Consider the following 26,232-nt stretch of genomic DNA (forward strand, 5'->3'; position numbering starts at 1 on the left):
CCCCCCCTCTTTGGCGAGAAGTATGATCGGAATTCTGGGGAATATTTCGGGATTGAAATTAGTTTGCTACTCGGACTGCTCAGATAGCGAGAGGAGTTTGGGGGCTTTAGTGCTGAATAAACCTTCTTTTCTTGTTCTTTATTGACTACTGCACATCTTTCTAAGCTGGAAATAGTGAACTTTTTTAGCTACTTCGAATAGCCATCGTATCAGCCGATACACTCGATTATCACGTGACTGAGGCGATAAGAGTGGTGCGGATATGAGGATGGGCAGGGGCATTATGAATAGGACACTATGTTCTCTATAGTGATGCGCAGGGGAATCGTGAGGAGAGACATTAGGGAGGCGTGTTCCACACATGGTGCTCTGAAGTATTGCAAGTAGCTTTCAACTACTAACAAAGCCATGGTGTGAAGTTGGCCAAGTCTCTTTACACTATATCTGCAAACGTACTATTTTGCCCAACCAGGCAGCGTTATTTGGACCCATAAATCACTAGAATAAGGAGAAATGAGCCAACCCTCGCTTCTGTCTACATTTCTGAAGATTGCTACCTAAATCGCAGACGTAAAAAAAATTAGCTTTACCAAGGCCAAAAGCGCGTTCTCCATGACATAGGTGCCATTTGCCATGTTTGAATAGGATTAGGGGCGCAAAGTGTGTTTGCAGACATGGTTTATATATATAGTACGAAATGAGTGTCTAACTTTGAGCGTAGCACAGATGGCAATTGTCGCGAGCAAAGTGGGCATGAACGAGGCCAAAAGGCTTGATTAGACCAGACAGTGGCTTGCGTGCACCTAGTAATCATCACTTTATCGGCGCGCGCGCAAAAAAGAAAAAAAGTTTACAGGAATCCACAAAGGGACAAGCGGGTGACGCGGCGATCACACTTTTGCAAAAGCAGCCGGTATTTGTAACAAGGCGTCAGAGGGACCTGACTTGCATGTGCCGACAGACACACACAGACACAGACACAGCCTGCTTTGCCTACGCCAGCGTTTTCGGTGGCCACATGATCGGGACAAGACCCCAAGTCGCTGTTTCATGCCTTGTAGAGCCAGTGTGAGACGGGGCAGTGGCAAAGATGTAGTAGTATGTTTATGCTGGCTGTGCCGTGTGTGAAGAGAGGAGGAAGAAAAGGCCGTCTTGGGGGATGGACAGGAATAGTAGCACAGACCATGGCAGCAAGGGGGGGGGGATGCAAGGCAAGGCAAGGCAAGGCATACGCACGCTCCTCTGACTGCACGCCCCCATGGCTGCACAGTTGACAAAAAAGTCGATACCATGTGGGTTTATCGACAGCGAACAGGTGGTTCCCCGCCGCGACATGTGCATACTTCCCCAAACACGTTGATGCTCCACTTGTCTTGTCACTTAGTATGCACACTTGCATTCAAACATGTCGCGTGCGCGCCCTCTTCTCCACGTCCAGACAGACGGGCAGTGGCCCAGCACTGAATCTCTTGTGGGTGGAGCTCCAGGCGTCGGGCCGTTGTCTAATAAGAAGTATCTGCTCCGTCCATATCAACTAGTACCATAAGTATATGTCGTAAGCTCATCACCGGCGTCTTGCCGGTCGCGAAGCTCTCTCACTCTGGTCCAAGTCGGCGCCTTGTCGGTGTATTATGTACTTGGATACATGGTCGACAGGGCTATGGCGGTGGTGAGAGTCGTCGCCATGAGTGAGACATGACGTCTGCTGCCGGGCGCCAAAGGACTCGCTGGCACAACCGGCGTTCATCTGGAACGACAAGGCTTGTGTGGAGCCCCCCCGGCTGATCGCTTGTGCTGAGGGGATGTGGTGGGTGTGGTGGCTATGGTGGCCATGGCGGCAAGGGATAAGTACGTGTACATGCTAACGAGATGATGGACTCGACGCACATGACCACAACAGTCATGCCATGGCAATCAAGGTCGCCAACGACGTGCTCCAGAATATATCGACATGGCTCTGGAACGGGCGTGCATATTAATATCCGCATGCAGTTGGGCCGTTGCGCAACGAGGGCCTTGACGGGATAGCCCCTGAATTTCCCCAGGTTATTGGCTTTGTTTTTGCTAGGCCGCAAGCAGCTTAGGCGCCAGGTACCATCGGCGCCAGGCACGCACCAAAGGGGGCCATGCATTCACCCAATCCAATTCACCCTCGCATCCTCGCACCCACACCTCCTCCCCATCGACTCGCCCAAGGTTGCCTCTTGGGCCAACGCCCTTGGTCGAGACGTACCTAGGCGAGCCATGATAGGGGACGCTCCCACGCCAGCCCGTACGCGCGCCAATCACCGCACCGCCGCATGAGCTTCATCTCTCATTAGTCGGCAGTCTAGCCCGCTTCCGGCTCCAAATCTTCGCTCCCTCTGCCGCTCCCAGGGCGTTTGCACCCGGCGCAAAAATACACCGTCAGCTCGCCGGTCCCGTCTTTTATTTCATCTCGCCCTGCGCCGCCTCCATCTTTTCTCTTTCCTTCCTCCAAGCCGCCCACTCGCTGATCAGTCACTCATTCTTCTCCAACTACTCCCATCTTCAGCTTAATACTACTCCGTAATCCACCACCACCTCTCTCTCTCTCTCACTCCAAACCGCCATCATGCGCTTCTTCCAGGCTATCCTTTCCTCCGCGGCTTTTGCTGCTCTCGTCGCTGCCCTCGAGATCAACGACTTCCCTGCCCAGGGTGTCGTTGCTGGCAACTCCTACACCATCACCTACTCCCCGGCCGACAATGTCCCCACCACCTTCATCCTCCGCCAGGGAAAGTCCACTGACCTTAATGTCATTGGCACCTTGACCAGTACGTTTGCCGTCACTCGACAAGAACCGTCTTCCATGTACTGACTCTACTTATAGCCACTGCTACCGGTGGAAAGTTCCAGTGGACCCCCAGCAAGGATCTCTCCAACCAGGGCGACTACGCTCTTGAGATCAAGCGCGGCGACACCGTCAACTACTCTGCCCAGTTCCCTCTTACTGGTGGCGCTGCTTCCGATGACAAGCCCGTCTCTTCCAGCACGCCTTCTGCCTCCACCTCGGCTTCCGTCAAGCCCTCTTCTTCGGCTTCTTCTTCGGCTTCTCCTAGCCCTTCGGCTTCCGGCTCCTCTTCCATCACCTCGGCTGCCTCCAGCTCCGCCTCCGCCTCTGTTTCCACTCCTGCTAGCAACTCCACCATCAGCTCTGCTACTCTCTCCCGCACTCCTTCTCCTTCGGCTACCCGCACTCCCACCGGCTCTGCCAGCGTTCCCGAGGTCACCGCTTCCGGCGCTGACTCTCTCCTCGCCAACCCCCTTGCCGCCATTGTCGGCGCTGCTGCTCTGGTCTTCTTCGCCTAAGCGTCTTGTTTTCCCACATTGAAGATATCCTGTCTTATGTTTTGCCCGTGTACGATATACTAGCAATGGATAACTGTTTTTTGGAAAACGGAAAATCATATATACCCTTGTAAACAGCCCTCTGGTTCAAAGAATGAGTTACGTAAAGCAAAAGCAGGGCTGTTCAATGTTGTCGAGGTCGAAACGCTATGCAAAGAGCTTGTACAGCGGTAGCAGTAATGATAATATGGAACTCGTTATACCCTCCTTCAAACCCTCCATCTTCAATGCCTTGTTGTGACGCATTCCATGCCTTTGCAATGCTATATCCCCCATCTTCACGCCTCTTGACGAATGACAGGAAGTTTATTCTGACATTTGATACAAAATCTCAACATACTTTGCGGCCTTTGGCATACCTTACTCCTGCCCTGTCCGCCGTGAAACACGCCTTGCTGCACCAGGCCCCCCCATAAACCCAACTTTCGCCCTACTCGCACCCGTCAATGCCGTCTTACAAGAAAAAAAGGTTCCCTTACTGCCGCATCCTCCGCATAACGACTCCGCCCTGCTCGCGTGAGCGCGCAAAACTCTCGGACCCCGCGCAGTCTCTTCCCCGTCATGTTACCGCTGCAAATGACGCATCGCTCTCTCTCTTTCTCTCTCTCCTTCTTTCTGGCCCCCTAACAAGCCCCACGCCGGAAACAAGGTTCACCACCTATTTTTTCTTTCGTCGCTTCCAGTGCATCTGAACCACGGTTTACGCCCTCTCCCCCCCTCTAGCCTGTCTTGTAGTGGGCGTCCAGGTTCCCCCCCCCCTTCGACCCACACACATACACAGTACCGTGGGGGGAGCGGGAGGGGGTGCTGCTCAGTGTGCATGCGATAACGACCCTAAAGGAGATAAGCGGGTACCCGCATTCCAGATCAAGAGCGCAAAAGCAAGTCATTCGGGGGGGAAGGGGCGTGGATGCGTGCATACGCAGCGTGCGCGTGCTTTTGTGCCACACTGTATTTTGACTTCTTCGTTTTCTTTCGACTTTGACGTCGCTTTTTTTTTAAAAAAAAAAGTAGGTTGTTAGTAAGAATGCGGTGTTGCACTAAAAAGTGACCAAAAGGGTCTTTTGTTCAAAGTGACATCAGAGTTTTTTTTCCCTTCATTCAAATCGTTGCTTTTGCGCTGCGCTGTTTGATTTTGCTCGTCACCTGGTATGTCTGTACACCGGAGGCTGGGCTAGGCTGGTTAGCTTCTGCGTACTGCTTCCTGATCTGGATGTGGTTAACTATCGCATTAGCTTTGCCGCAAGTGTACCGGGGATTCTTGGTGCACAAGTACATTTTGTGCGAGGCAATGACGACGATGACGGTGATGGGAAGATGGCTGGTGGAACTAAGATGGCAAACCGGTATGCGACGGGTCTGGATGAGAGAGGACATGGGCACACGACTGCTTGTTCGCCGGGAAAACGACGTAATTGCACATATTGAAACTTGTTTTACTTTTTGGTTCCCTGAGGCAGAAAGACGTGCAGGGAGATGAAAAAGAACGTTGTTCTCCCGAGTTTCCATGCGTCAATGGTGGCTTGACAGACGTTGAATAGGGCTGAAGAAGGACGTGTGCATGTCGTTTCGTTTTTCCATGCAATTAGTACTAGAAATAGAACAAAATCAAGGCTTTTTCTTTCTCAAAGCAAGTAACGTAACCACCTGAATCATGCGACATAAAATATAGCCAGCAAGCTACAAAATGAGAGAGTGACGAATGCCTTCTCTGGTTCAAGCACACATTCGACAGGGTTGATTCTAAGGACGTCCAACAGGCTTCAGCTTATCCAAGCTCGCAGACTCCTCATCCCATCCGTCAGCCTGCCATCCACCCTTGAAATACTGAGCAGCATCCTCGGAACCCTTGAGGTTCCACAATGCCCAGTTTAGCACAGCCTTGCCAAACAGGCCGCCGTTGGTGTGCCCAAGGTCGCCGCCGTGGCCGAGAGGAAGGATTCCCTTCCATTTGGGAGTGCCAGCGGGAATGTTCTTGAAGTCGCGGTTACCCTAAAGGTCGGCATGTTAGTCAGTCGTCGCGATGAAGGAACTTGTCGCAAACAGGATGATCGGAGTAGGCATATTCTGAACTATTTCTTGGCACATAGTATATCGACATGGAAGAACTCACATTCGGGGTTGCCTGGTCAGCTGTGCCACCCAGAACATAGAGCACTGGCTTCTTCCACGTAGATGCCAGGTACGTCTTATCCGCATCGGCAATGCCAGAACTGACAATGCCGACAGTAGCAACTCGAGGGTCAGGGAAGTTATACGCAGCCTCGAGCCCACCGCATGAGAAGCCCGCTGTCATGAGTCTGCTTGCGTCCACATCTTTGTATTTACCCTTTCCAGCATGCTGATGGATCCAGTCAATAGCTGCCTTCATCGTCTTGTCGTTGGAAGGGCCTTGCATGCTCATAGCCGTGTCTCGCGTCGTGTTGGTCGTGTCTGGCGCCATGACACCCTCGGCGATGGCGAGGAACCCGTTCGCAGCCACATGCTTCAGGAGGACTTGATTCGAAGTGCCATCAATACTGCAGGCGCCGTTGCCCCAGATCAGAACAGGGAATTTGTCTGAGTGAGCAACAGGAGCGCCAGTCGGGAAATAGATGGTGTGGTTTGGGAGGCTGGAGTCGATGTAGGGCACGATGCTGCTGTCGTTTTGCTAGTACAAATGTTAGCTTGCTAAGTTAGGTGATCAGGTTTTTCTCGAGATAGGGAAGCGTACGAGAATCTCTAATTGAACAGGCGACGCGGTAACGCTGCTAACAGAGACTGCCGCTATGACGAGGCTGGCTATGTACTTCATATTTCAAGATATGGAACGAGGGACTGAACTCTGCTTCCAAGAGATAGCTGATCTCGTGTCAAGTCATGATCAATAGAGATCGAATGCTTGTTTTATATGTTATTGCCGATCGATATAATTTCCCGCAGCACTTATTCTCCTCCACCGGTGCGTTTTCTCAAACAGCCGTGCACCAAGAACAGCGTAATATACAGGGGATCCCGTCGAAGTGAAAAATACTAGCGTTGTCAGATTTCCACACCAAATATGTCTGCTCAACATGGTACCATTCGATGGTTGCTATGCGATCTTCTTCTTGTAATCCGACTACATGATTATTAGGCAGTTTGATATTGAGCTATCTAGTACCGAAATTTCCGAGAAGTTGTGCATCTTCCAGTGTGAGCTTGTCACGTATCTCGGTAAAATAAAAAGTCAGGATGTACCGCTTACTCGAATATAACAAAGTTTCGCTGGTGCATTCAGTGCGTGGAAACATGTCAGCTTATTTATCCCATTGGAAACCAGAAAAGCGTTGTTGTTTTATTCTCGGTCCTACTAGTATTAAATGTTGGGGTAAATGACCCGGCGGGGACGAAACACCAACTCGAGAATATATGTACAGCCTATCCTAGCTAGGTAACATCCACGACCTATTCTTCCTATCAATCTGCCATATTTTCGTTTATCCGCCAAGCCCTATGTGTCTTCTCAAATAAACAGGGCCCCCACTGCGCCCACTACGGCTCCGGTAAAAGTCCACTTGCTGTACCCCCTCCCGTTTGCAGCAGCACCAGTAGGCTGTGAAGTTTCGGACGAACTTGTCGGGCTTGCACTGCTCGAAGATGTCCTCGTAGTCCTGACCGTACTCTGAACACTCGTCGTACTAGACTCTGATGACGCGACTAGTGTAGTACTGACAACCACGCTGCTCACAACCGCACTGCTCACAACTGCGCTGCTCGTTACAAACGTCGGCGTGTCAACAGCTATACTTGTTGATATGATGTCGGATGTGGGGGGCGAAGTAGCAATCGGGCTGTTGCTGACTGTGAATGGATCGCCCCATGTCGATGTTGGTGCTGCTGATGGCAAGGCAATACTAGGGAGGACGGCATCCGTCGAAGCAACGGCTGGGGCTGAGACTGAGACAGTGAACGGTTCGCCCCAAGTGCTTGTCTGTGCGTAGGAGACTCCGAGTAGAGACAAGATCGCAGTCGTTCTTAACGGTGACTGCTTCATCTTGTTGTTCAGGACGAGTTGGTGTATCCGAATGTAATTTGTACCGGGCAATATATTGGCTTTGTCGATCTTATGGGTAGGAGCAGTAGTAGGAAGGTGCTAAGCTTTTCTCTATTTCCTTGGCTAACGGAATTGAATCTATGATACTGACGCTTGAATCCGATGTCCTGCGAGGAAAATCATAACCGGGTTCTTGCACGCTTTTAACACTTCCTTTGCAAGGCTCTCCTCGGCCTCCCTGCTCAGCTCATTCTCCGAGATCATCTTTTCAGACTTACGCTTTACGTCCCTCCTGCTCTCAAAGTAGAAGTCTGTGGCGTTTCTTTGTATCGAAGCAGCCTAGTTTTACGTCGGTGGTGGCTTGATGTGCTGGCGTGGTGACACGTGATTGGTGAGCATGCGCAAATCTCGGGTCTCCGCATCGCGCATATGCGAGACAACGGGCAAAACAAAACACCGCACCGCCGTTTATGTCGGCATTCTCGACGGAGATTTTACAGGACGCGCGGCAGTTGATGAAAATGCATGCATTGGTCGCTATTCATGGGATGCGTTGTGTCGAAGGGAGAAGGGGATACGAGCAACGCAGCAGTCTCTAGTGACAAGAGTGAGCGTAAAGTTTCTCACCTTTCTTAACCTACTTAGGCAGTCGAATTTTTTTGATGTTTCATTCTAATTTACGGTATTTCATATTCATCGTTGTAGTGAATTTCAGGTAATAAAATAAGCGTGCTCTATCCTGAAAGCACCCGATAAGACACACGGACGATCGAATAAGTCCTCTAGAATATCCAGTTGAACTTCCCGTATACACTTCACTCACATTTTTGTGGCCTCTAGTATATCATCACAAACATTAGCGCGCAGTATTAGTGAATCATATACGCGTTTGCTAATGACAAATTTTCACTCTCACCTTGAAGTGAATGCGCTAGCACTACGTGCCTTGAAACCATAACGAAGGATTTGATTTCCTCTACCCTCCATCGCTCGCAAAGCCTTCTATATCAAGGCAAGACACGGGATTCAGCGGATTGTATTGCGAATATGGCAACTCCAAGCACTTCGAACGCAGCCGAATCCAACCAAACGAAAAAGGCACTGTTCTTCGGGTGAGTATATTCGTCGCTCGTTTCGCACTTGGATATACCTAAGTCTAACTATACTTTAGAGCAAGTGTGAGACAGGGTTTCCTTGTCATAAATGTTGGATCAGAGAAAGTCCGATACGACGTACACAAGACTTTGCTCACACACCACTCCGAGTACTTCTCCCGCGCTCTTGGCGGTTCATGGAAGGAGGCAGAAGAAAACTCGATCATCCTCAACGATATCGAACCAAAGACTTTCGAGGTTTTCGTTCACTGGCTTTACACTCAGAAGATTGCAACAGAAGAAGAAGTCAACCGCATGCTCGAGACCTACCCAAGCGACGAACATGACGACGATCCGTACATCACTGTTCTGACGAAAGCTGTTGTATTTGGTGACAGGTTTATGACCCCCAATTTTCGCAAAGCTGTACAAAACTACACCGTTGACTGCATTTTCGGTTGCGACGAAATACGTGATCCTACTTTTCTCTATGCCAGCAAGTATGCTTTCGAAAACCTTCCAGAAGAACATAAACTCCGCTCATTCTTCATCGATGTGCATTGTCGCTTTATGGAAAATGCAAAGAGCTACATGGATGATATTGTCACTGGATGGTTCAGAGAGAATCTGCCACGTACATTTCTTGTTGGTCTCATAGACGCCTACAGTTATATGTTGGCGACGAGGTCAGGCTTAGGTGGTATTCACTACATCAACTGCTGCAGGTACCATGAGCATACAGACGACCTTGATCTAAACAAATGTAAGCGGGAAAGATGGTTTGCAGACTATGGGATGAAGATATGGGACACTCGCCTCAAAGAATTCGTTATGAGGTGGGACTGATGTGATTCGGAAGGAATGCCTTAACACAGAGCATTCAACGACATACAAAAGCTTGCTGAGGGTCTGCAAAGGGACATATGAGTGGTTTGAATCGAAGGCCTGACACTTTCATGATTCTATAGATGTATCTCAAAGATAAATGGAAAGTTCCTGCGGTGGAAACTAGATACACTGCTGTAGTCTTCTCTTTAAACGTGTCGCTATTATGAACCATTGAAAATCTGCTGATGTCTCTGTCACGTCTGCGTAATCTTAATCATCAGCATACTCAGCCTGCTATCCCTTTTAATAACATGCCCTGGGGACGTTACGGAAACTTTAGAAAAACCTTTTTTACAATAACGAAATTGTTTCTGAGATAACGTTACCCAAATTCCGTGCCGTTTTGAATTGCCTGCTAAATAATTGAGGACCAGGTATATCGTGTAGATAAACGATAAGTTAATCTTCGTTACACGTGACTCGAAATGATCACATAAAAGTGAAATCAAAACGAACTGTTTGTCTCGCGATACTCACGCAGATGGAGCTGGTCAGTAGCTATCTATAAGAAAATCAATTACAATGACTACCTTACTTCTAACGCACCAATATCAATAATAAGCCTACCACAATCTACCGTCAGACGCAACGAGGAGAAAGCAGACCTAAAGAGATCCAGACATCTAAGCCCACAAAAAAACGCCTGTGCCATCGTTCGAGATGGAATGAGGCCATGAAATCAATCTCCACAAAATCCAAAATCCCACGCAAACGCCATATTTTCAACTCCCTCCCTAGCCCTAGACTCACATCATCGGTATAGCCTGCGCAAACCTAATGATCGGCGCCATCCACATGCTCACCCACATGCTCACCCGCGTACTCGCACTCATCCACATACTCGTACTCCTCCACACACTCGTACTCCTCCACATACTCGTACTCGTAATCTTCTTCATAGTACTCGTCTTCATAGTACTCTTCCTCATAGTACTCGTCGTACTCATCCTCCTCATCGACATCGTTTTCGTGGTTACCCTCAACAATGTTCGTCTCCCAGTAAAGCTGGACCACAGGGATGGCGCTAGGCGTCTCGGGAGCGTCAGATACCTTGGGAGCTTCAGATGCCTCGGGTACCTCAGACATCTTGGGAGCCTCAGACGCTTCGCGAGCCTCAGGTGCTTCGGGAGCCTCAGAAGTCTCACTGCCATCAAGACTTTCCACCTCGTCTTCATCTTCGTCGAACTCCTCGTCATCCTCTGAACTCTCCATGTCGTCATACTCCTCGCCGTCGTCGTCCTCAACCTCGTCTTCTTCTTGCCCTTGCTGCTCTTCCTTCTCGTTGTTTACCTCTTGCTCTTGAACCCCCGCAGCCCTCAAACCCAACTGCCTCTCAATCGCAGTGTCCAACCTCGAATAAAGCATATACCTAAGGATCTTCTCCCTCTTCTTCTTCTCCTTCTCCTCCTCCTTCCTCTCCTCATCTTCCACCTCATTCGCCATGACCGCTTTCCACCACTTACCCACCAACTTGCGATTACTCTCCTTATACTCGGCAAGCTCAACCGTCAAGTTCTGCCACTCCCCTTCAAGCCGCCACTTCTCATCCCTCAGCAGCGCATTGTCATCTTCCAAGCCTTCAACCTTAGTCTGCAACTTTGCAACCGCGCGCTCCAGCTCCTCTTTGAGCGAGAACAACTCAAAGTTCTCGGCGTGGGCAGCGATCATGGCGGATGACATGTCGGCGATTTGCTTTTCCATGTTGGTGTGCGTGGAGCGATACATGCCGTACCAGAGATCGCAGCGCTGGCGCATCGAGCTGACTTGCTCTTGGAGGTTGCGCGTCTCGGCTATGCTGACAGAGCTGGTGGTGAGGGATTGGCGGACCCAGGATTGGTGCACGAGGGCTTCTTGCTTGCGCTGTTCTTCCAAGGTGTCGAGGCAGGCTTGAAGGCGGTGCACTTCGGCTTGGAGGGTGGTGAGGCCAGTAGCCTGTGATTCGATTGTCTTGTGCGCGCTGGCGAGTTCGGCGAGCGTCGAGTTGAGCGTGTTGCGTAGGGTGCCCAGCTCATCGCGGGCAGTGTGATATATGACTTGCTCTCTGGCAAGTTTTTCAGCAGCGTTCTGTCGTCCCCTCTGAGCTACCTCGAGGGCCTTGCTGTATGTGAATCGCTCTTTGGCAAGATTTTCGACCGCCTCCTGCTTTCCCTTCTGAGCTGCCTGGAGGGCCTTGCATGTTTCGTTGTGCGTGGATGAGGCTTCGGCCAGTTGAGTTTCCGCGGCGGAGAGTTTGTTCTCCATTTCTGAAAGGCGAGATCGAAGCTTGGTCACCTCCGCAGATGCTTCGCGATATTCTCTTTCTGTCTCATGATTGTATACGAGTTCGATTGTCAGGCGATCCACCACGCTCAGAATGGCAAAGATAAATAAGCTGATCACAGCGCCAATAGTCGCTCCCTTGAGAGCCTCGTTAACCACCGACATCCTTTCTTTGACGCGGCCGGGTCTTGCTTTGAAGGTGATGTCAGACTGGAAGTATCCTGTATTCGTCTTGCTGTTGGATTTGTGTTGTAGTCAGTTGTTGAGAAAGAACACGGGGGTGTAGTCCAATTTTATTATTTCTGGAAACATCATGCGAAGAATCAGTGCGATTGTACTTTGGTTGGAACGAGGCAAGCGACCAGCTGCCCATGGTCAACAATTCTCGCGCCAACTAACCATGAATCCTGTATATGTGGCTATCGCAAACATCTTGTCAAAGATGGGTGGGGTTTGGGTTCGTAGACGAGACCAATCTGACACATTAGAGTGTTGGCAATTGGCCTGAACATATGCAATATAGCTATGCACTAATCACAACCATGGGTACCGGTGTGATCATACACACACCAGTATTTTAGCCGCAGCTTTCAAATGTCATCACATGTGTTGGAGGGAGAATTACCATGCATTTTTTTTCACGAACCACGGCGTCAGGCCAGGTAAACAAGGAATGTAATCGAAGTCGATAGTCTTATTTCGGGCTCAAAAACCTATACTTTTATGATCAAGCTCATCAACATGAACCAAACCATAGGCCTGCATGGGCGGATGGAAGTGATACATGGAGGCTAGTTTCTGTTTTCTACACATCCTTACTCGTTGAGCTCGACGTAGTTGGCAGGGAAAAGACCCGATTGGCCGTTGAAGCTGCCGAGCCACCAGTCCTCGTCGGGAAATTCCTAATGTAATATGTCAGCATATATTCGAAACGCCAAAATAGCAGAGTCGATTTGACTTACCAGACCGGTAATGGTAGCTCCTTCAGGGAAGCTCAGTTCGTTGTCCTCTGCGGCCTCATAGTCGTAGAGAGCAGTCGCGGTAGGGCCTGAGCCAACAGCAGCTTGTGGTGCCGCAGCAGGCTCTGGCTCCTGAACTGCAGAGGGATGCGTGGGTGGTGGCGGTGCGGCCGCAGCACCAGCATCACCACCCTCAACCAGCTCGACGTAGTTGGCAGGGAACAGACCACGCTCGCCTTGCGAGTTAGTACCCATCCACCAATCCTCGTCTACCATGTCGATGTCGGTGACATATTCGCCATCACGTAGCTCCACCTCGTTATCTTCGGCCTTTTCATAGTCGTACAGGATGACTGCACGCTTTCCAGAGCCGCCTGCGGCCGCCGGCTCATCGTCATCATGACTAGCGGCAACAGCAGCAGCGCCAATGGCAGCACCACCTACTGCAGCAGCGCCAAACGTGGCAGCGGCAACAGCAGCACCGGCACCACGAGCGGGATCCTTGGCCTCAACCTTGGGCTCGGGTGAGATGTCACGGGCCTGCTGGGCTGCTTGATCCAACGAACGAGTAGGCATAACTGGTGCCTTTTCCTCAGCAGGAGCAAGTTCTTCTGGCTCCCTTCCACGTGCAACGGGCATGGCGATGCGCACAGGTGAACCAGAAGGCTCAGGAGATGGGCTGCGGGGCCGCCGAGGCGGGGAGGGCAGACGCTGGTGCTGAGTTGCAGGAACCTCGTCCTTTTCCTCTTCTGGTTCTGACTCTGGCTGCTTAGGTCGGCTGGGAAGGCCGGGCAGGGAAACACCACCCCTTATGCCCGCGTTGGGTTTGCTCGAGTTGTCAAGAGGTGGTGGGCTATCAGCCGCCACGGGCTCAGGCACAGGACGAGAGCTTGGGGCTCCCATTGGTGCAGCGCCTGAGAAGCGGTCCTTGAGGGAGCTTACACCTCCAGAAGGAGAGGTTGGCTCTTCTGCTTGTTGTGGTGGTGGCGAGCCTCCCGTCCGCTGCTCATTGAGGTTGGCAGCACCCGACGGGCCTGTTCGGGTAGTCTGTACGGGTGCCCATGATTTGCCAGAGTAACCACTTTGCCAGCCACCACCTCCACTTGGCTGACTTTGAAGAGGGTTAGGGCGGCTTGCAGGGTCGGGAGCAGGTGCTGAAATAGATTCACCGCGGGCTGCCTTCTTCTCAGCCCAAATTTGGGCAGGCGTCTTTCCACCTTCATCAGCGAATGTCTTGCTCGCTGCACCAACAATGGGCGCAGGAACTGCGGGCTTTGCATCAAAACCTCCAGGTGTAGGAGCCTTTGTGCCTGTGAATGCGCTGGCGCCGGCGAACTTGTTGGCAACCTTTGGTTTGGGCATGCTGGTAAGGCGTTCGGGCTGCGACTTGAAGGCTGCGGACCTTTCTGCGAGCGACTTTGGCGTCTGATCCTCCTCTTCCTTGGGAGCTGCAGGAGATGGAGGAGCAGCTTGGGCCTTTGCACGAATGGCTGCGATGTCAACCTTGCCGACGGGCTCATACGCGCCCTTGACTACAGTCGGTCGGTCGTCTTTGGCATCCTTTGCTTGAGCTCGGATAGCGGCAATGTCAACCTTTCCAACTGGCTGGTATGCACCCTTGACAACCTCGGGGCGGTCGTTTGACGAAGACTCGTCTTTCCTTGCGGTAAGCTCGGCCATGTTGACCTTGGTGGGCGTGTAGGCAGTGCCCACCTTCTCCAATTGCGACCTCGAGACGGGCGGGGCATCGGCACCCCAGCCATCACGGTCTTCATCAGCCTTGGGAGCTGGTGCGCGCGAGCGTCCCAGCGGGTTGAAGCCGGAGCCTGCGCCTCCTATCGATGTGGGTGTGAATACAGGCTTCTTCGCAACGGGAGGTGGGGGGCGCGACGAAGGGATGGCGCCGCCTCCAGAGTACTTTGCGCCGGATGCGTCTGCAACCTTTTGGACAATCTTCTCGGGGCTGAGGTCATCCTCGGAGCGAGCGGTAACTTGGACGTGGTATCCCTGGCAGAATTAGATGTCTAGCGGTAAAAGCTCGGGGATGGTCAGGCATACATGCAAAAGCTTGGAGACAACCGTAAGGTGGCTGCCAAAGTAGCCCTTTGTCCGCTCCGGGACGCCTTGACCGCACTGCGTGTGCGTTAGTAATGTGTATTCCACAGTCTCGGCGCCCAACTTACCCAAGCTATCAGGACGTTCTTAGGCAGTGACGAATTTGGGTCCTTGACCTTGACAAAGGCAAACTGGATGCGGCCCTCTGAGAACTCATCGACCAGGTCCGTCAGCTCGCCCTCTGCAAAGAAAATCAGCAATTGAGCTATTTGTGACTGCGGCCTTCTGGCACGGGTGGTGCTGGATAAGGCAGCGATATCCGAGCTTGGGCTGACAGCTCAGCAGCGGTCAGGCGGCCGCCAATCTTGGGCACCCAGGCTCCGGGCACGGGAGGAAGCAATTGAGGAATTCAGACCACGGGCACATACCTCCAGTACTTTGGACCTTGAGGACACTCTCCTTTCCGCTGTCGTGCTGGAAGGCGCTGACGAGCGGGGCAGCTACTGTGAAGACGGCCCATTGGCCATATGTGGGGGAGCTGGCCTGGGGGCCAGTTGGAGCAGGGGAATTGACAACATTCTGGTAGCTCTTTGTGATGTTTGGGCCATTGCTGGAGGTGTTGAGCGTGGCCATGGTGGGCGGAGTGTGGAGGGGGAGGGGAGGGGGGAAGAGGGGGGGGAAAGAGAGAGAGAGGAGGGGGAAAAGAGGGGTGGGCTGAGCTTGTGGAGGAGAACGTGGAGGAGGAGGAGGAGGAAGAAGAGAGAGAAGAGGAAAAAAAGAAGAAGAAGGACAGGGAGCGCAGCGGCAGCTAGTAGCACGGTGGTGGTGGACAGCTCAGAGTCTGTACGCGTATGTATGCGGCAAGCGTAGTGTAGAAGAGAATAGCATTGGGCATGGGCGTGGGCGCGGGTGCGGGTGCGGGTGCTAGGGCCGTGTGTTGCTATGTCATATGGCTTGGCACTGGCGGGCTGAGGCGTTCTCTCTTGCTCGCTGCTGTCTGTGCTATGCAACGTTGCTGGCAATTGCGTGCAGGCGGCAACGGCAGCCTCGCGCCCTCGACAGCCACCTTCGCCTGCTTAGCTGCGTTCTAGCCGGCCCATTCACCTCCACTCTGCCACGACAACCCTCCACCTAGCCCCCGACAACACACCCGCCGCACCGCTTTTTCCCAACCACGCTGCTCCACGCGCCAGGCGCGCTGCTGCTCCCGCCTGCTTGCGTGCCTTTATGTCTCTAGCCTGCCCCAACAACCCCCATCACCCCCCCATCCATCATGGCGCTCGTCTAGGTTGGCATGCACGTCGACGGCTGTAGCACACCATGGAGGACCGCGAGTCGAGCGTAGTGTCGTCGGTCGACTTCTACTCCTCCGACGCAATCCCAAACCCGCTCCCGGCCAGCTCCCAGGCCGATGGCGATGTCCTGCCGCCGCCGCTGGGAAAGCGCAAGGCGGATGATGATGTCGACGAGGAGAATGCTCGCCCTCACCACCTTCACAATCACCAACACCATGCCCAAGCCCATGCCCATGTCCGCAAGCGCAACCGCCGCGCCTCGTCCCCTTCGCTGCTGCTGCCCGGCTCTCTGCCCGGCTGCGCAGGGCTGCCACCACAACTGTGGCAGCACATCTTCTCCTTTTGTTCGCTCGCAGATCTCGGTCGATTGATCCAGGTCAATCGATCTTTTCATTGCTATCTCACAGACGTGCGCAGCGCCTCGACTTCAAAGTCGGGCCCTGGCCGTCTGCATCTCCTAAAGTCTGAATCGTTGTGGGCCTCTGCCCGCAATGCACTATGTACAAAGCCCCCAAAGCCTCTCCCGGGCTTTACGGAGCTGCACATGTGGCAGCTGGCCTGGTCCAAGAGGTGCCAGTTCTGTAACAAGCTTGATGCTCACTCTCCAGGCGAGCGCATCTGGCAAAAGGGCCCTGGTCCTGCTGGTGTGCGCGTCATCTGGCCCTTTGCCATCAGGGCCTGCGGTCCCTGTCTGCTCGAGCAGTGCCAGACGGTGAGTATAGAGTAGCTCCTGCCGCTCACAAGAGTCGCCACTGACTTCCCAGGATGCGAGCCTTCTCTTCTCGGCAGCCTCTGCTCTCCGCCCTGCCCTGCCCTTCGCCCTCCTCACAAACGACCAGCACTACGTGCCTGCTTACATGCTGCAGTCTGCGACCACGCCGGCCCACGTTGACATCGCAAAGTACTACTACAAGAAGCACGTCGACGACATCACTCTCGAGCTCAACGACGCCCTCAGCCGCGGCCCTGCAGCCGCCGAAGAGTGGTCCAAAGGTCTTGGCGCCAGAGGCAAAGAGCGCATCAAAGTCGCCGAAAATTGGGAGCGCTGGGAGGCGAGGCACCAGGCCATGGAAGAGCACACAACAGGGCCGAAGCGCGCTGTCTCTGCAGCTCCCTCACATGCCGCCACGTCACACAACAACAATTCATCCAAATCGCCCCCACACCGAACACCCTCTCCTATAATTCACGCCCCGGTTCCAGCGAGTAAGTATGGTTCTGCTGTCTCATTTGCTGCCAGACATGGCAATACGTCTCGACATCTTGACAGCACCCCTCCAGTTCGCAACCTAACAGCGGTAGCCCCATCATCCCAACACGCCCAGGCGCGACCCCCCACGGCTCCACCACAGGCCTTCACCCCATCTGGCCAGAGGAATCTTCACGATGCAAACGAAGCCAAAGCGACTCGAAAGACCGACATAGAGCGTCGGTGTCAGCTAATGGATCCTCCAATTGCTCCAAACATCTTGCGCCACATGGACTCCTTCAAGGCGGCTATTCAGATATCGCAGCCAATGAACGACTATGCATGGAGTGTGCTGCAACCCCGCTTGATAGCCCAACTCCCTGCGGCCCAACAAGCAGAGGCTGACCACGTGTCCCGCGCTGCTTCACTACCCACCAAATCTTTGGACCGGCGCCATTTGGATGCAAACTCTAAAGAGGCCAAGGAAGCCATGGATCGGGACTGGGAAGAAACACAACGCCCTATCCGCGACAGACTTGAGGCCATTGCTGAGGAATACATCAATAGGGTTTGGGATCATGGCCAATCTGTAACTCACGAAAACAGCCCAAAGTTTGCAGCCGACCTCCTGGCGCATGTTCGGCGCACATTCTACGCCGACAAGGTAGATAGTGATGCCACCCATCAGGCCCAAACGGGTCCGTCTTCTACTGACAATGCAGATTCGCGGCCGAAACTAGTCCTGGAAAACATGAAGTGGGTATATGACAACAAGATCAAGCCTCTCACAGAGCCCTTTCGCAAGGAAATCTTTCTTTGTTATGGCAATGGTTGCGAACACAATAACAAGTACTATGGCTTTGAAGGCGTCGTTCAACACTACGGAGCCAAGCATACAGCCGCCTTTAGCTCCGGGAATGTCGTTGTTGCTTGGAGAGAAGCCGAATGGCCCGAGGATCCACCTTTCCATCCGGACCCTATGTCTGTCAAGAATCCACTCCTCACCCATCACCCTGCAGCAACTACAGGTGGGTATGGCGGCTACTACGGTGGATACTCCCGCGCGGGGACAGCGACCCCACACATGCCAACACACCTTCCCCAAGCAAGTCCCGGGCCTTACAACTATGGAAACCACTATGCAGGACCATTTGCCCCGCCACAGATGCCTCCTGGTTCGATGAATGGATTGGAATATCCGCAGCCGTATGCAACTCCGGTGGATGTTTACTCACAGCAGGCAATGGGCCCCCCAGGATATGCTGCCCACCCTTATTTGACCTCTCCAGCAATGATCAACAATGCCATAGCACCACCCCCTCCTCCCCCCAACATGCCACCACCCGGTCACGGGATGCCTGAGACCGCTCCTAACGGTACAGAAGATACTGGTCAGAGCACTAGCTCGTTTGACAAGCAAGTAAGTACCGTCATCGAAATGACGCAGGATATGTGGAAGCGTACCTCTGGTATCAAGGACATGCCAAATAGCCTCCGCGTCTACGTCCTGCTACACCGCGTCATCTCAAAGTTTCATGTAGAGTTCAACCACGAACCAAACTTGAATCACTTCATCGATGCCCTTTCCAATCATGAGATTCCCAAAGCATTGAGAAATGCTCCAGGGCTCTCATGCAAAGCCTGCCAGATTGGCTCTGCACACCATCCCACAAGTTCTTTCTACTCCAAGTCCGAAGAGAGGATTACGTATACTGTGTTGAACCTTATGACACATTTCCGGAATCAGCACCAGCCATACCAGCAACCCATTCCTGGTCACGGAGTTCCGGGTGCAAGGCTCGATTGGAAAGAAAACATGATCGAGCTACCTAGTGAGCGTTTCATCTCAGGTTTGATTCACGCTCCAGGTATGGATGACGAGAAACTGCTCATGATCGCGACGGTTTTTCCCAGCTTGTTTCCCATGCCCCTGCCTAAGATTGATGTGATTGATAGCCATGGGCTGGCCTCACCTGCTTCTTCCGGCCCCAAGGACACGGACAAGACATCTGGTGCAATCCATGCCCCTGGCGAGTCAGGAGGACCTCCCGCTTCTTCGGTCATGACCGTTCCAGAAGCTAACACTTCATTGCCTGCAAAACCACCGGACACTGGCTATGACCCTCATCGCTCGGCCCACTCAAGCGAAGCCAATGACCCACCGAGCTCTATGAATGCAAAAAGGTTCTATAGAGAGGGATCCCCTGCAGAGCGTAGGCAGCACCATTATGCCGAACCTCGCTACTATGTAGGTTACATGAGGTACTACTTTACCAAATCTAACCAAGAGCTAACCATTATTTAGATGCCAAGAGATCATTTGGACGACGGGTATCACCGCCCACGTGAGTATGTGGAATATGCTCCTAGTCCTAGGATTATCCATGCAGGTCCTGCATACGACGAATACACTGGTCGCCGAACAGCATTCCGGGAGCAAGAGCGATACTACGGACCACCAGAAGACATTGTCTACGCACATCCGCGCGAAGGAAGTCATGGCAGCCGAGAGTACAGTGCGTATCCACGCCCAGTCAGGTACTACGAAGAAGACGATCATCGGCCCGAGTACCGCTACATGAATGAGCGTCCACCACGGGATGCCAGCCCACTACAAGGGCAATCTGCAGCAGACAAGTTCCTGGCAGAGAACGAGCCTCCCCAGCCTCCGCCACCACCGCAGCCAGAAGGTGAACCCCCAGCGCCAATTCATGAGAATGAGGGAGGGTCTCGTTACACGCCTCCGCTTCCAGACGCTCCCGCACCAGCTGAAGCTAGCGCGCCAATCCGTCCACTAGGCCCACCCCATCCTAGAGCACCATCGACCGTTTCCAACGGCTCTAGATTTGATGACTATCAATCCAACGGACATCGTATGCCCATGGCTGGGCCGAGTGGCCCGCCGCCACGAAGACCTGGACCTCAGCGTCGCAGAGATCGCCCCTATGAACACCGTGGGCACTCTCGCTACCAACGCTACATGAGTGTGGCCCGCGATGATCCATATGGCCGCGGGTCCAGCATGAGTCGGTCTCAGAGCAGGAGATACGAGGAGCAACGTCGTCGTCTCGACCAACAAGAGACGCCCCAACCCAACGCTGAACACGACTACGAGCCGGAGTACTCAAGGGAACACAGCATTGACCAGCCCGGGCAAGATGACGGCTATTACCCACATGCACGCCGCCATCCACGTGGTTACGTATCAGTGCAAGATCGTACGCATTCACACGGTCCTGCATACTCGCCACCACGATATCGATATGATGAGCCCCGTGGGCCGCAACCAGTCTATGTCGACGAGTACGGTCATCCCATCCACGAGTATGAAGTGATTCGCGTGCGGGGCGACCCCAGACCACGTGGGCCATACATGCCCCATCAACCTCGTTACGAACCAGAACCTTATGGATACGTTCCAGTCCAATACGAAAGACCACCACCACACAGGTACAACAGCCGTCCTGAAGAGTATGTGTACTATGAAGAGAGAGAGAGGCCTGTGCCGAGGAGACCAGTGCCAGAGGCCGAAAGTGACGTGTACGAGCCTCAACCAACCGAAATCAAGGTTGAAAGCGTGCCGGTTCCTATGCCACCGGAAGCACCGTAATCACCTCCAGCACGGGGTGCTTGAAGAATGTAATGATGGGGTTTAATCTCTTTGTATCTTTTGTGATATCTTGGGATTTTGCATAGCCAAGGTGTCGTGGGCTTCGTCAAGTTATGATGTATTGTTTCTTGGGAGGTCTGGTCTAAATGTTTTGTTTTGTTTCTAACGCTCGTTGCAACTGCACGAGGGAATACGAATTAATTGGCTTTAATTGACTCTGCCACCATTCTGTCGAATCTGTACTAAGATGTTGAGACTTGGTTTTGAGACCGCCTACTGAGCCCGTCATGTGATTTGCTGAGTACCACTAACATTGCTTCCACCGTTCTGACAGCAATTGAGCAGCAGGACGACTTGGATGCGTACCACGGAAACATGAGCATCGGTTGTGGAATGGTTCACACAAAATACTATGAGAGGTAAAACTTTTTTGGTTGGCATATCTGCCTTCTAAGGGTATCAAACGGGACATTCTTTTTTTTTAGTAGAGGAGAACGGGAGAGATGGTCAGATTAGGCTTTCGACTCGACGACTGGCTCTACCGAGGACTTTTCCTCGATGCCTTGAGCAGCAGCGTCGATCTTGTTCTGAGCAAGACGCTGGATCGTCATTAGTAACCAATTTCGACCAAGGAGAGAGGAGAGGGTCTGCAGTATACATACCAACAGGTTTCTCAGCAAAACAGCAATTGTAACCTTTCCAATCGCCGGCACATAAATCGACGCCTTTTCCTTAACCTCGGGCGTGAAATTCCTCTCACTCGAGAAATTGATACAAGCAGCACCATCACGCATCAGTTCAAGCGGCACCTTGAACTTGTCACCAGGAACACCGCTAATCACCACATCGCTGAGCGGAAGGCAATCCTTCAGCGTCCAACCGGGTTTCTCGACAACCTCGTGCCTTCTCTTGCGCAGCCCGACACCACGCGTGAATTCCTGCACGTCGTTGATATCAACACTGTACACCTGCGCGCCATCATTCGCCAGCAGCGCCGCCAACGGCCTGCCTACAACCTCACTTCGATTAATCACTGTAATCGTCCTGCCATGCAACCGATTCCCATACGGCAGTATCGTATTATAAATCCTGAGATACTCGAGAATCTTAATCACCGCCAGCGGCGTACACGGCAGTATACTCTTCTTGGTGTTGGCGGGTTCGTCGAGGAAGCGAATGTTCTGGTACATGTTGAAGATGTAGCGGTGGGAGAGGCCCTCGACGTCTTTGTCGATGGAGACAATTTGCTGGAGGTACTGGTCTTGCCGGGAGCCGAAGATCGGGTAGTAGACTATTATGCCGTCGACGGAGGGGTCGGCGTTTGCGTCGAGGAGGGCGTCTTCGAGGGATTCGCGGTCGGTTTCGCGGAGGGAGAAGGCGAAGCCACTGTATAGCGGAGTTGGGTATGGTTAGTTATTGGACTTTTTCTTTTTTTTTGGGTCTCTTTCTTTGTCTCGTTCCTGGGAGGAGATCATATGGTATGTTTTTTTACTAGTAAAGTGCTTGCCAAAATGAATGGTTTTGCTCACTTTTCAACACAGGTTTTGCCCGTCCATTCTGCGTAGACTCGCGCAGCGGGATCGGCGCTGGACAGGAATCCAACGAGGAGGGGCTTGCGTCCGATTTTGGTCAAGCCGTCACGCACCTCGTCGAGGAGGCTTTTGGCGATGTTGTTGGCGAGAATGACCTTGCAGTTGGGTTTATCGTCGGCCATGGTGGGGTAAAGTTTTCCTTGGGGAAGGAAATGGGGGGGGGAATCTGGGAGGGGAAAGTGAAAGGCTAGGTCTCCCAGTAAAACGATATTTATACAACGGCGACTACTTATGCTGGAACAGCGGCATTTATGGTTTGAATATTTTTAAAAAATGCTCAGTTTACTCACTTGCCGAATCACTATCACATAACTTTTTTTTCTGCGCGCGGGCGGGCTTTTGCCCCACCGTCCGATACCGGCCAATCAGCAGCTCCGCAACTCCGTAACGTCATGGCGGTAGTGTGTGTGTGGGTTTGGTTCGCGACTTGTTAAACCACACTTTTTGATATCCGCCTCTCAACTGCCAGAACGTGAGAATGTCGGATATTCAGAAGTATTTGCTAGATTTCGACAAGAATAAGAAGGAGGCGACTGCGACTGCTCAGGCGAGCGCCACGCGTATGTATGAGGCTTTCTGGAGGGGCATCGGGGACGTGGGGAACATGGCGTGCTGATAGTAGACAGGACTCAAGAATGGCGAATTGAAGCTTATTAGCTTGGTCACTGACCTTGGAGAGTTTTTGAATAGCGAAGATGGCGCGACACGGTCAAAAAGTGAGGAATCATCAGGTCCTGGTGTGGATAGTGCTAATCCTCTACAGCCATGTCGTATCTCGCGGAGGTACTCGCTGCCACACCACAAAAGGTTCTATCCCTGCAGCAACGTACGTAAATCAAGACCATCCTTCCGATGTGGCAAGAAAGCGACTACGCCTACATGAGACATCGCGACCCCTACATTCTTGTTTGAACCATACCCAAATATGGATGGCGTATTGGCATATGGATCGGGCGATACATCAGTCGGAAATATGGAGCTAATTTTGGTCCTCAGGAAATCTGCTATGCGACTTCACCCTTTCCCGGACTGAAGACAACGAAGGCCTGGGATCGTGTGCAAAGGCGTTGTTGGCACTCGAGGAGCTTGGCAAGTGGGATGACCAACGGGTCGTCGCTATAGTCGAGGCGCTCCTTTCCAACACTCACCCATTACGCCAATACAAACAGCAAAGCGAGCGGTATCCGGTATTACAACTCATAAATACCCTCATAGCAAAGTATCGCGAGGTCCTTCGAGCCCACCACGATGCGACGCCCGACTTCATGACACGCTTCATATCATACTTTGACGGAGAGAAAGATCCTCGGAACCTGATGGTTGTGTTTTCGATATTGAGGGTTCCGATGACTGAGTGGACCATTGGCGGTGATGCGCAAGATCTGTTCGATGCTGTTTTTAACTACTTTCCCATCACATTCAGACCACCACCTGACGACCCATACGGGATTACTGCTCAGGACCTCAAAGATAGGTTACGGGACTGTATTTCGTCTACGGCCGATTTTGCCCCGTATGCTTTCCCCGCGCTTCTGGACAAACTCGACTCCACATCTATGAACACGAAGCGAGATGTGCTAACGACAATCACTGCCTGTGTGAGAGAATATGGACCAAAAACGGTGTCGCTATATGCTGTGACATTATGGGACGCTCTGAAGTTTGAAGTACTCAATGTGCAAGAGGAGGACCTCGCCCAAGAGGCGCTCAAAGCCCTGGCGGCAATCGCAAAAACTCTATCGCAGGGTACCCCAGGATCGCTAAATGCATACCTCAAACCAGTCACCAAGGAATGCAACGAGCATCTTGAAGACGCCCCAACGAAGCAATCACAAGCGTCTGCACGGTTCCTACAGAGCATTGCCAATGTATCCCCGGAAGTTACCAGTATTCTCCTAGCGGGAGTGCTACCCAACCTCTTCCTCTTATTTCAGACAGCAGATACAATGGCCAAGCGTCGGGGTTTGCTAGAAGTTCTTGTCCAATTGATAAAGGCCAACATTGATGTCTACGGTGACTGGAGAAACATAGGTTCAGGGGGCGAACAAGCTGGCAAGAATTCACTGGCTGAATTCCGAGACCAGGCCCTAGAGGTGATGCTAAATGGACTCGGAACAGCGCCTGTCAAGGAGGTATCTTTCCGATTGGTATGTCTTGATGGTCTAGTCCAATTATCAAAAACCCGCGGACTCTTGAGCGATGAAGATGTTGGTAGGATCATCCAATTGCTTCACACGATTGTTGTCCATGAAGAGTCATATGGGAAAGACGAGGTCAAAGACGCAGCAATTCATGGAATTGTCGAAATCGCACATCAGAAGCCTCAAGTTGTTGTTGATAAAGCCTTTCCAGCCTTCCTGGCCCAGCTACCGGATACAGACACAGGCGGACCTGAGAGCTACTCTACCGTGCTCGAAGCTTTTGCTAAGCTCGCTAGCGAAGAGCAGGTTTTTGACACCGTCATAATACGTCTCAAGAACAAATTCAGTGCAGCGGTGCAGCAGGGTGCCTCTTCCACATACATTGTTGCACTCCTCTCGGCAATCCTGTATGCGCTAAAGAAGGGCGAACGCAAACTGTCTGAAGGCTCGGGAAGCTCGACATACTACAAGGATATCGCACTACCATTGATACAGCGCATATCGAGCTCAGACGAATCACATCCGGAAGCATTCAACAACGAGACAACTATAGATCTTGTTGGTCGCATCTGCAACCTAATTATCAGACACCTACCCACCGATCAGCAGAACACCATCGCTGCAGAACTATACACGCTATTCCGTGGCACACCACAAGCCGAACTTCCACCTTTCAATGCCAGCGCAAGCGTAGAGGCCGACAAGACTATGATCGTTTCGACACATCTCCTCGCGTCTTTCCGAAAAGATACAACTCTTCCTTGCGAGCTACAGCTACTTGTTTCCTCTCTCGCAGAATACGTCCAGAAACCCACACTATCTGTCCCAGTTCGATCAGCATCGCTCCGCCAGATGTCACTCATCATCAACAAGTACTACACTTCGGCTGCACTCAAGACATGCATGGATCCTCTTATCGCAAATTTCGATCTTTTGAACCCGGAGAAGCTAGACCCGCCACGGATACGCATAATCTTTGCTTGTGTCAAGGGAATTGTACTACGCAGCAGTCCAGCGCTGAATACATTGTATCCAACACTGCTATCCATACTGTCACACCCCAAGTACGGCAGCACAGTAGCCCAAGGCTTCACCACACTGCTGCAACCTGATGATCTCCTGACCAAAGAAAACCACTGCCAGATCGTCGGCCTCCACAAGCACAAGAGCTTCGCACTGCTAGTACCAAACATCACATCCGCTTTCCGTGACGCAGACGCTCAAACGAAACCGAACTACCTGATCGCGCTCAGCGGAGCGCTACGATGGATGCCCTTCGACATTGTCGTCGAGGAAGTCGGTCAGCTCGTTACACTGCTCCTTCAATCCCTCGACCTTAAAGGCGTCGATGCTGTCAAAGAGGCAGCGATCGGCACGCTTACCAGCACACTTGCTGAGAAACCGGCTGTCCTTGAAGAGCACGCCGGAGCACTCATTTCGCGTCTTCTCGCCAACGCGATTGTTGTCAAAGATGGCAAGACGGGTCCGCCTCCGCCGTCGAGTGTGAGGGTAGCGGCGCTCAAGTGTTTATTTCTTGTAGCAGATAAGTTTAAAGAGGATACGTTGGTCAAGTATCGGAGGGAGGTGGTGAGAAGGTTGATTGCTGCGCTGGACGATGGCAAGAGAGAGGTCAGGACTGCGGCGGTTAAGTGCAGGGCGAAGTGGCTGTTGGCTGATGAGCCGGACGATGAGTAGGATTAGTGAAGTGTAGTGTTTATAGAGTATTTCTTCTTCCTTCTGAACAATTCACGACATTCTAACAGCTG

At 52.3% G+C, this 26,232-nt stretch overlaps 9 protein-coding genes across 9 annotated transcripts; 4 read left to right on the forward strand and 5 right to left on the reverse strand.

Moving 5' to 3' along the window:
- Window positions 1-2,593: 2,593 nt before the first annotated feature.
- Window positions 2,594-3,330, forward strand: COCMIDRAFT_37879 (uncharacterized protein; the record flags this gene model as incomplete). Its single annotated transcript, XM_007691037.1, has 2 exons — window positions 2,594-2,795; window positions 2,852-3,330. The coding sequence occupies 2 exons, from the start codon at window positions 2,594-2,596 to the stop codon at window positions 3,328-3,330; spliced, it is 681 nt and encodes a 226-aa protein (XP_007689227.1).
- Window positions 3,331-5,112: 1,782 nt separating this feature from the next.
- COCMIDRAFT_37880 (uncharacterized protein) lies at window positions 5,113-6,163 on the reverse strand (the record flags this gene model as incomplete). Its single annotated transcript, XM_007691038.1, has 3 exons — window positions 5,113-5,361; window positions 5,483-6,019; window positions 6,083-6,163. 3 exons carry the CDS (start codon window positions 6,161-6,163, stop codon window positions 5,113-5,115), a joined length of 867 nt encoding a protein of 288 aa, XP_007689228.1.
- Window positions 6,164-6,853: 690 nt separating this feature from the next.
- COCMIDRAFT_98659 (uncharacterized protein) lies at window positions 6,854-7,384 on the reverse strand (the record flags this gene model as incomplete). Its single annotated transcript, XM_007691050.1, has 1 exon — window positions 6,854-7,384. The coding sequence occupies one exon, from the start codon at window positions 7,382-7,384 to the stop codon at window positions 6,854-6,856; it is 531 nt and encodes a 176-aa protein (XP_007689240.1).
- Window positions 7,385-8,431: 1,047 nt separating this feature from the next.
- Window positions 8,432-9,324, forward strand: COCMIDRAFT_27387 (uncharacterized protein; the record flags this gene model as incomplete). The annotated part of the gene is made up of 2 exons (XM_007691031.1): window positions 8,432-8,496; window positions 8,556-9,324. The coding sequence occupies 2 exons, from the start codon at window positions 8,432-8,434 to the stop codon at window positions 9,322-9,324; spliced, it is 834 nt and encodes a 277-aa protein (XP_007689221.1).
- An 816-nt stretch (window positions 9,325-10,140) lies between these two features.
- On the reverse strand, window positions 10,141-11,607 carry COCMIDRAFT_37883 (uncharacterized protein; the record flags this gene model as incomplete). Its single annotated transcript, XM_007691039.1, has 2 exons — window positions 10,141-10,398; window positions 10,489-11,607. 2 exons carry the CDS (start codon window positions 11,605-11,607, stop codon window positions 10,141-10,143), a joined length of 1,377 nt encoding a protein of 458 aa, XP_007689229.1.
- An 833-nt stretch (window positions 11,608-12,440) lies between these two features.
- On the reverse strand, window positions 12,441-15,272 carry COCMIDRAFT_98752 (uncharacterized protein; the record flags this gene model as incomplete). Its single annotated transcript, XM_007691051.1, has 5 exons — window positions 12,441-12,527; window positions 12,588-14,591; window positions 14,643-14,717; window positions 14,768-14,880; window positions 15,068-15,272. The coding sequence occupies 5 exons, from the start codon at window positions 15,270-15,272 to the stop codon at window positions 12,441-12,443; spliced, it is 2,484 nt and encodes an 827-aa protein (XP_007689241.1).
- Window positions 15,273-15,959: 687 nt separating this feature from the next.
- COCMIDRAFT_98670 (uncharacterized protein) lies at window positions 15,960-20,733 on the forward strand (the record flags this gene model as incomplete). Its single annotated transcript, XM_007691052.1, has 3 exons — window positions 15,960-16,646; window positions 16,699-19,371; window positions 19,429-20,733. The coding sequence occupies 3 exons, from the start codon at window positions 15,960-15,962 to the stop codon at window positions 20,731-20,733; spliced, it is 4,665 nt and encodes a 1,554-aa protein (XP_007689242.1).
- A 512-nt stretch (window positions 20,734-21,245) lies between these two features.
- Window positions 21,246-22,447, reverse strand: COCMIDRAFT_6403 (uncharacterized protein; the record flags this gene model as incomplete). The annotated part of the gene is made up of 3 exons (XM_007691023.1): window positions 21,246-21,332; window positions 21,396-22,119; window positions 22,263-22,447. The coding sequence occupies 3 exons, from the start codon at window positions 22,445-22,447 to the stop codon at window positions 21,246-21,248; spliced, it is 996 nt and encodes a 331-aa protein (XP_007689213.1).
- A 356-nt stretch (window positions 22,448-22,803) lies between these two features.
- COCMIDRAFT_98734 (uncharacterized protein) lies at window positions 22,804-26,161 on the forward strand (the record flags this gene model as incomplete). The annotated part of the gene is made up of 4 exons (XM_007691053.1): window positions 22,804-22,885; window positions 22,952-23,041; window positions 23,089-23,151; window positions 23,322-26,161. The coding sequence occupies 4 exons, from the start codon at window positions 22,804-22,806 to the stop codon at window positions 26,159-26,161; spliced, it is 3,075 nt and encodes a 1,024-aa protein (XP_007689243.1).
- Window positions 26,162-26,232: the final 71 nt, after the last annotated feature.

The sequence above is a fragment of the Bipolaris oryzae genome (assembly GCF_000523455.1).
Source record: "Bipolaris oryzae ATCC 44560 unplaced genomic scaffold scaffold_90, whole genome shotgun sequence".
Lineage (NCBI taxonomy): Eukaryota > Fungi > Ascomycota > Dothideomycetes > Pleosporales > Pleosporaceae > Bipolaris > Bipolaris oryzae.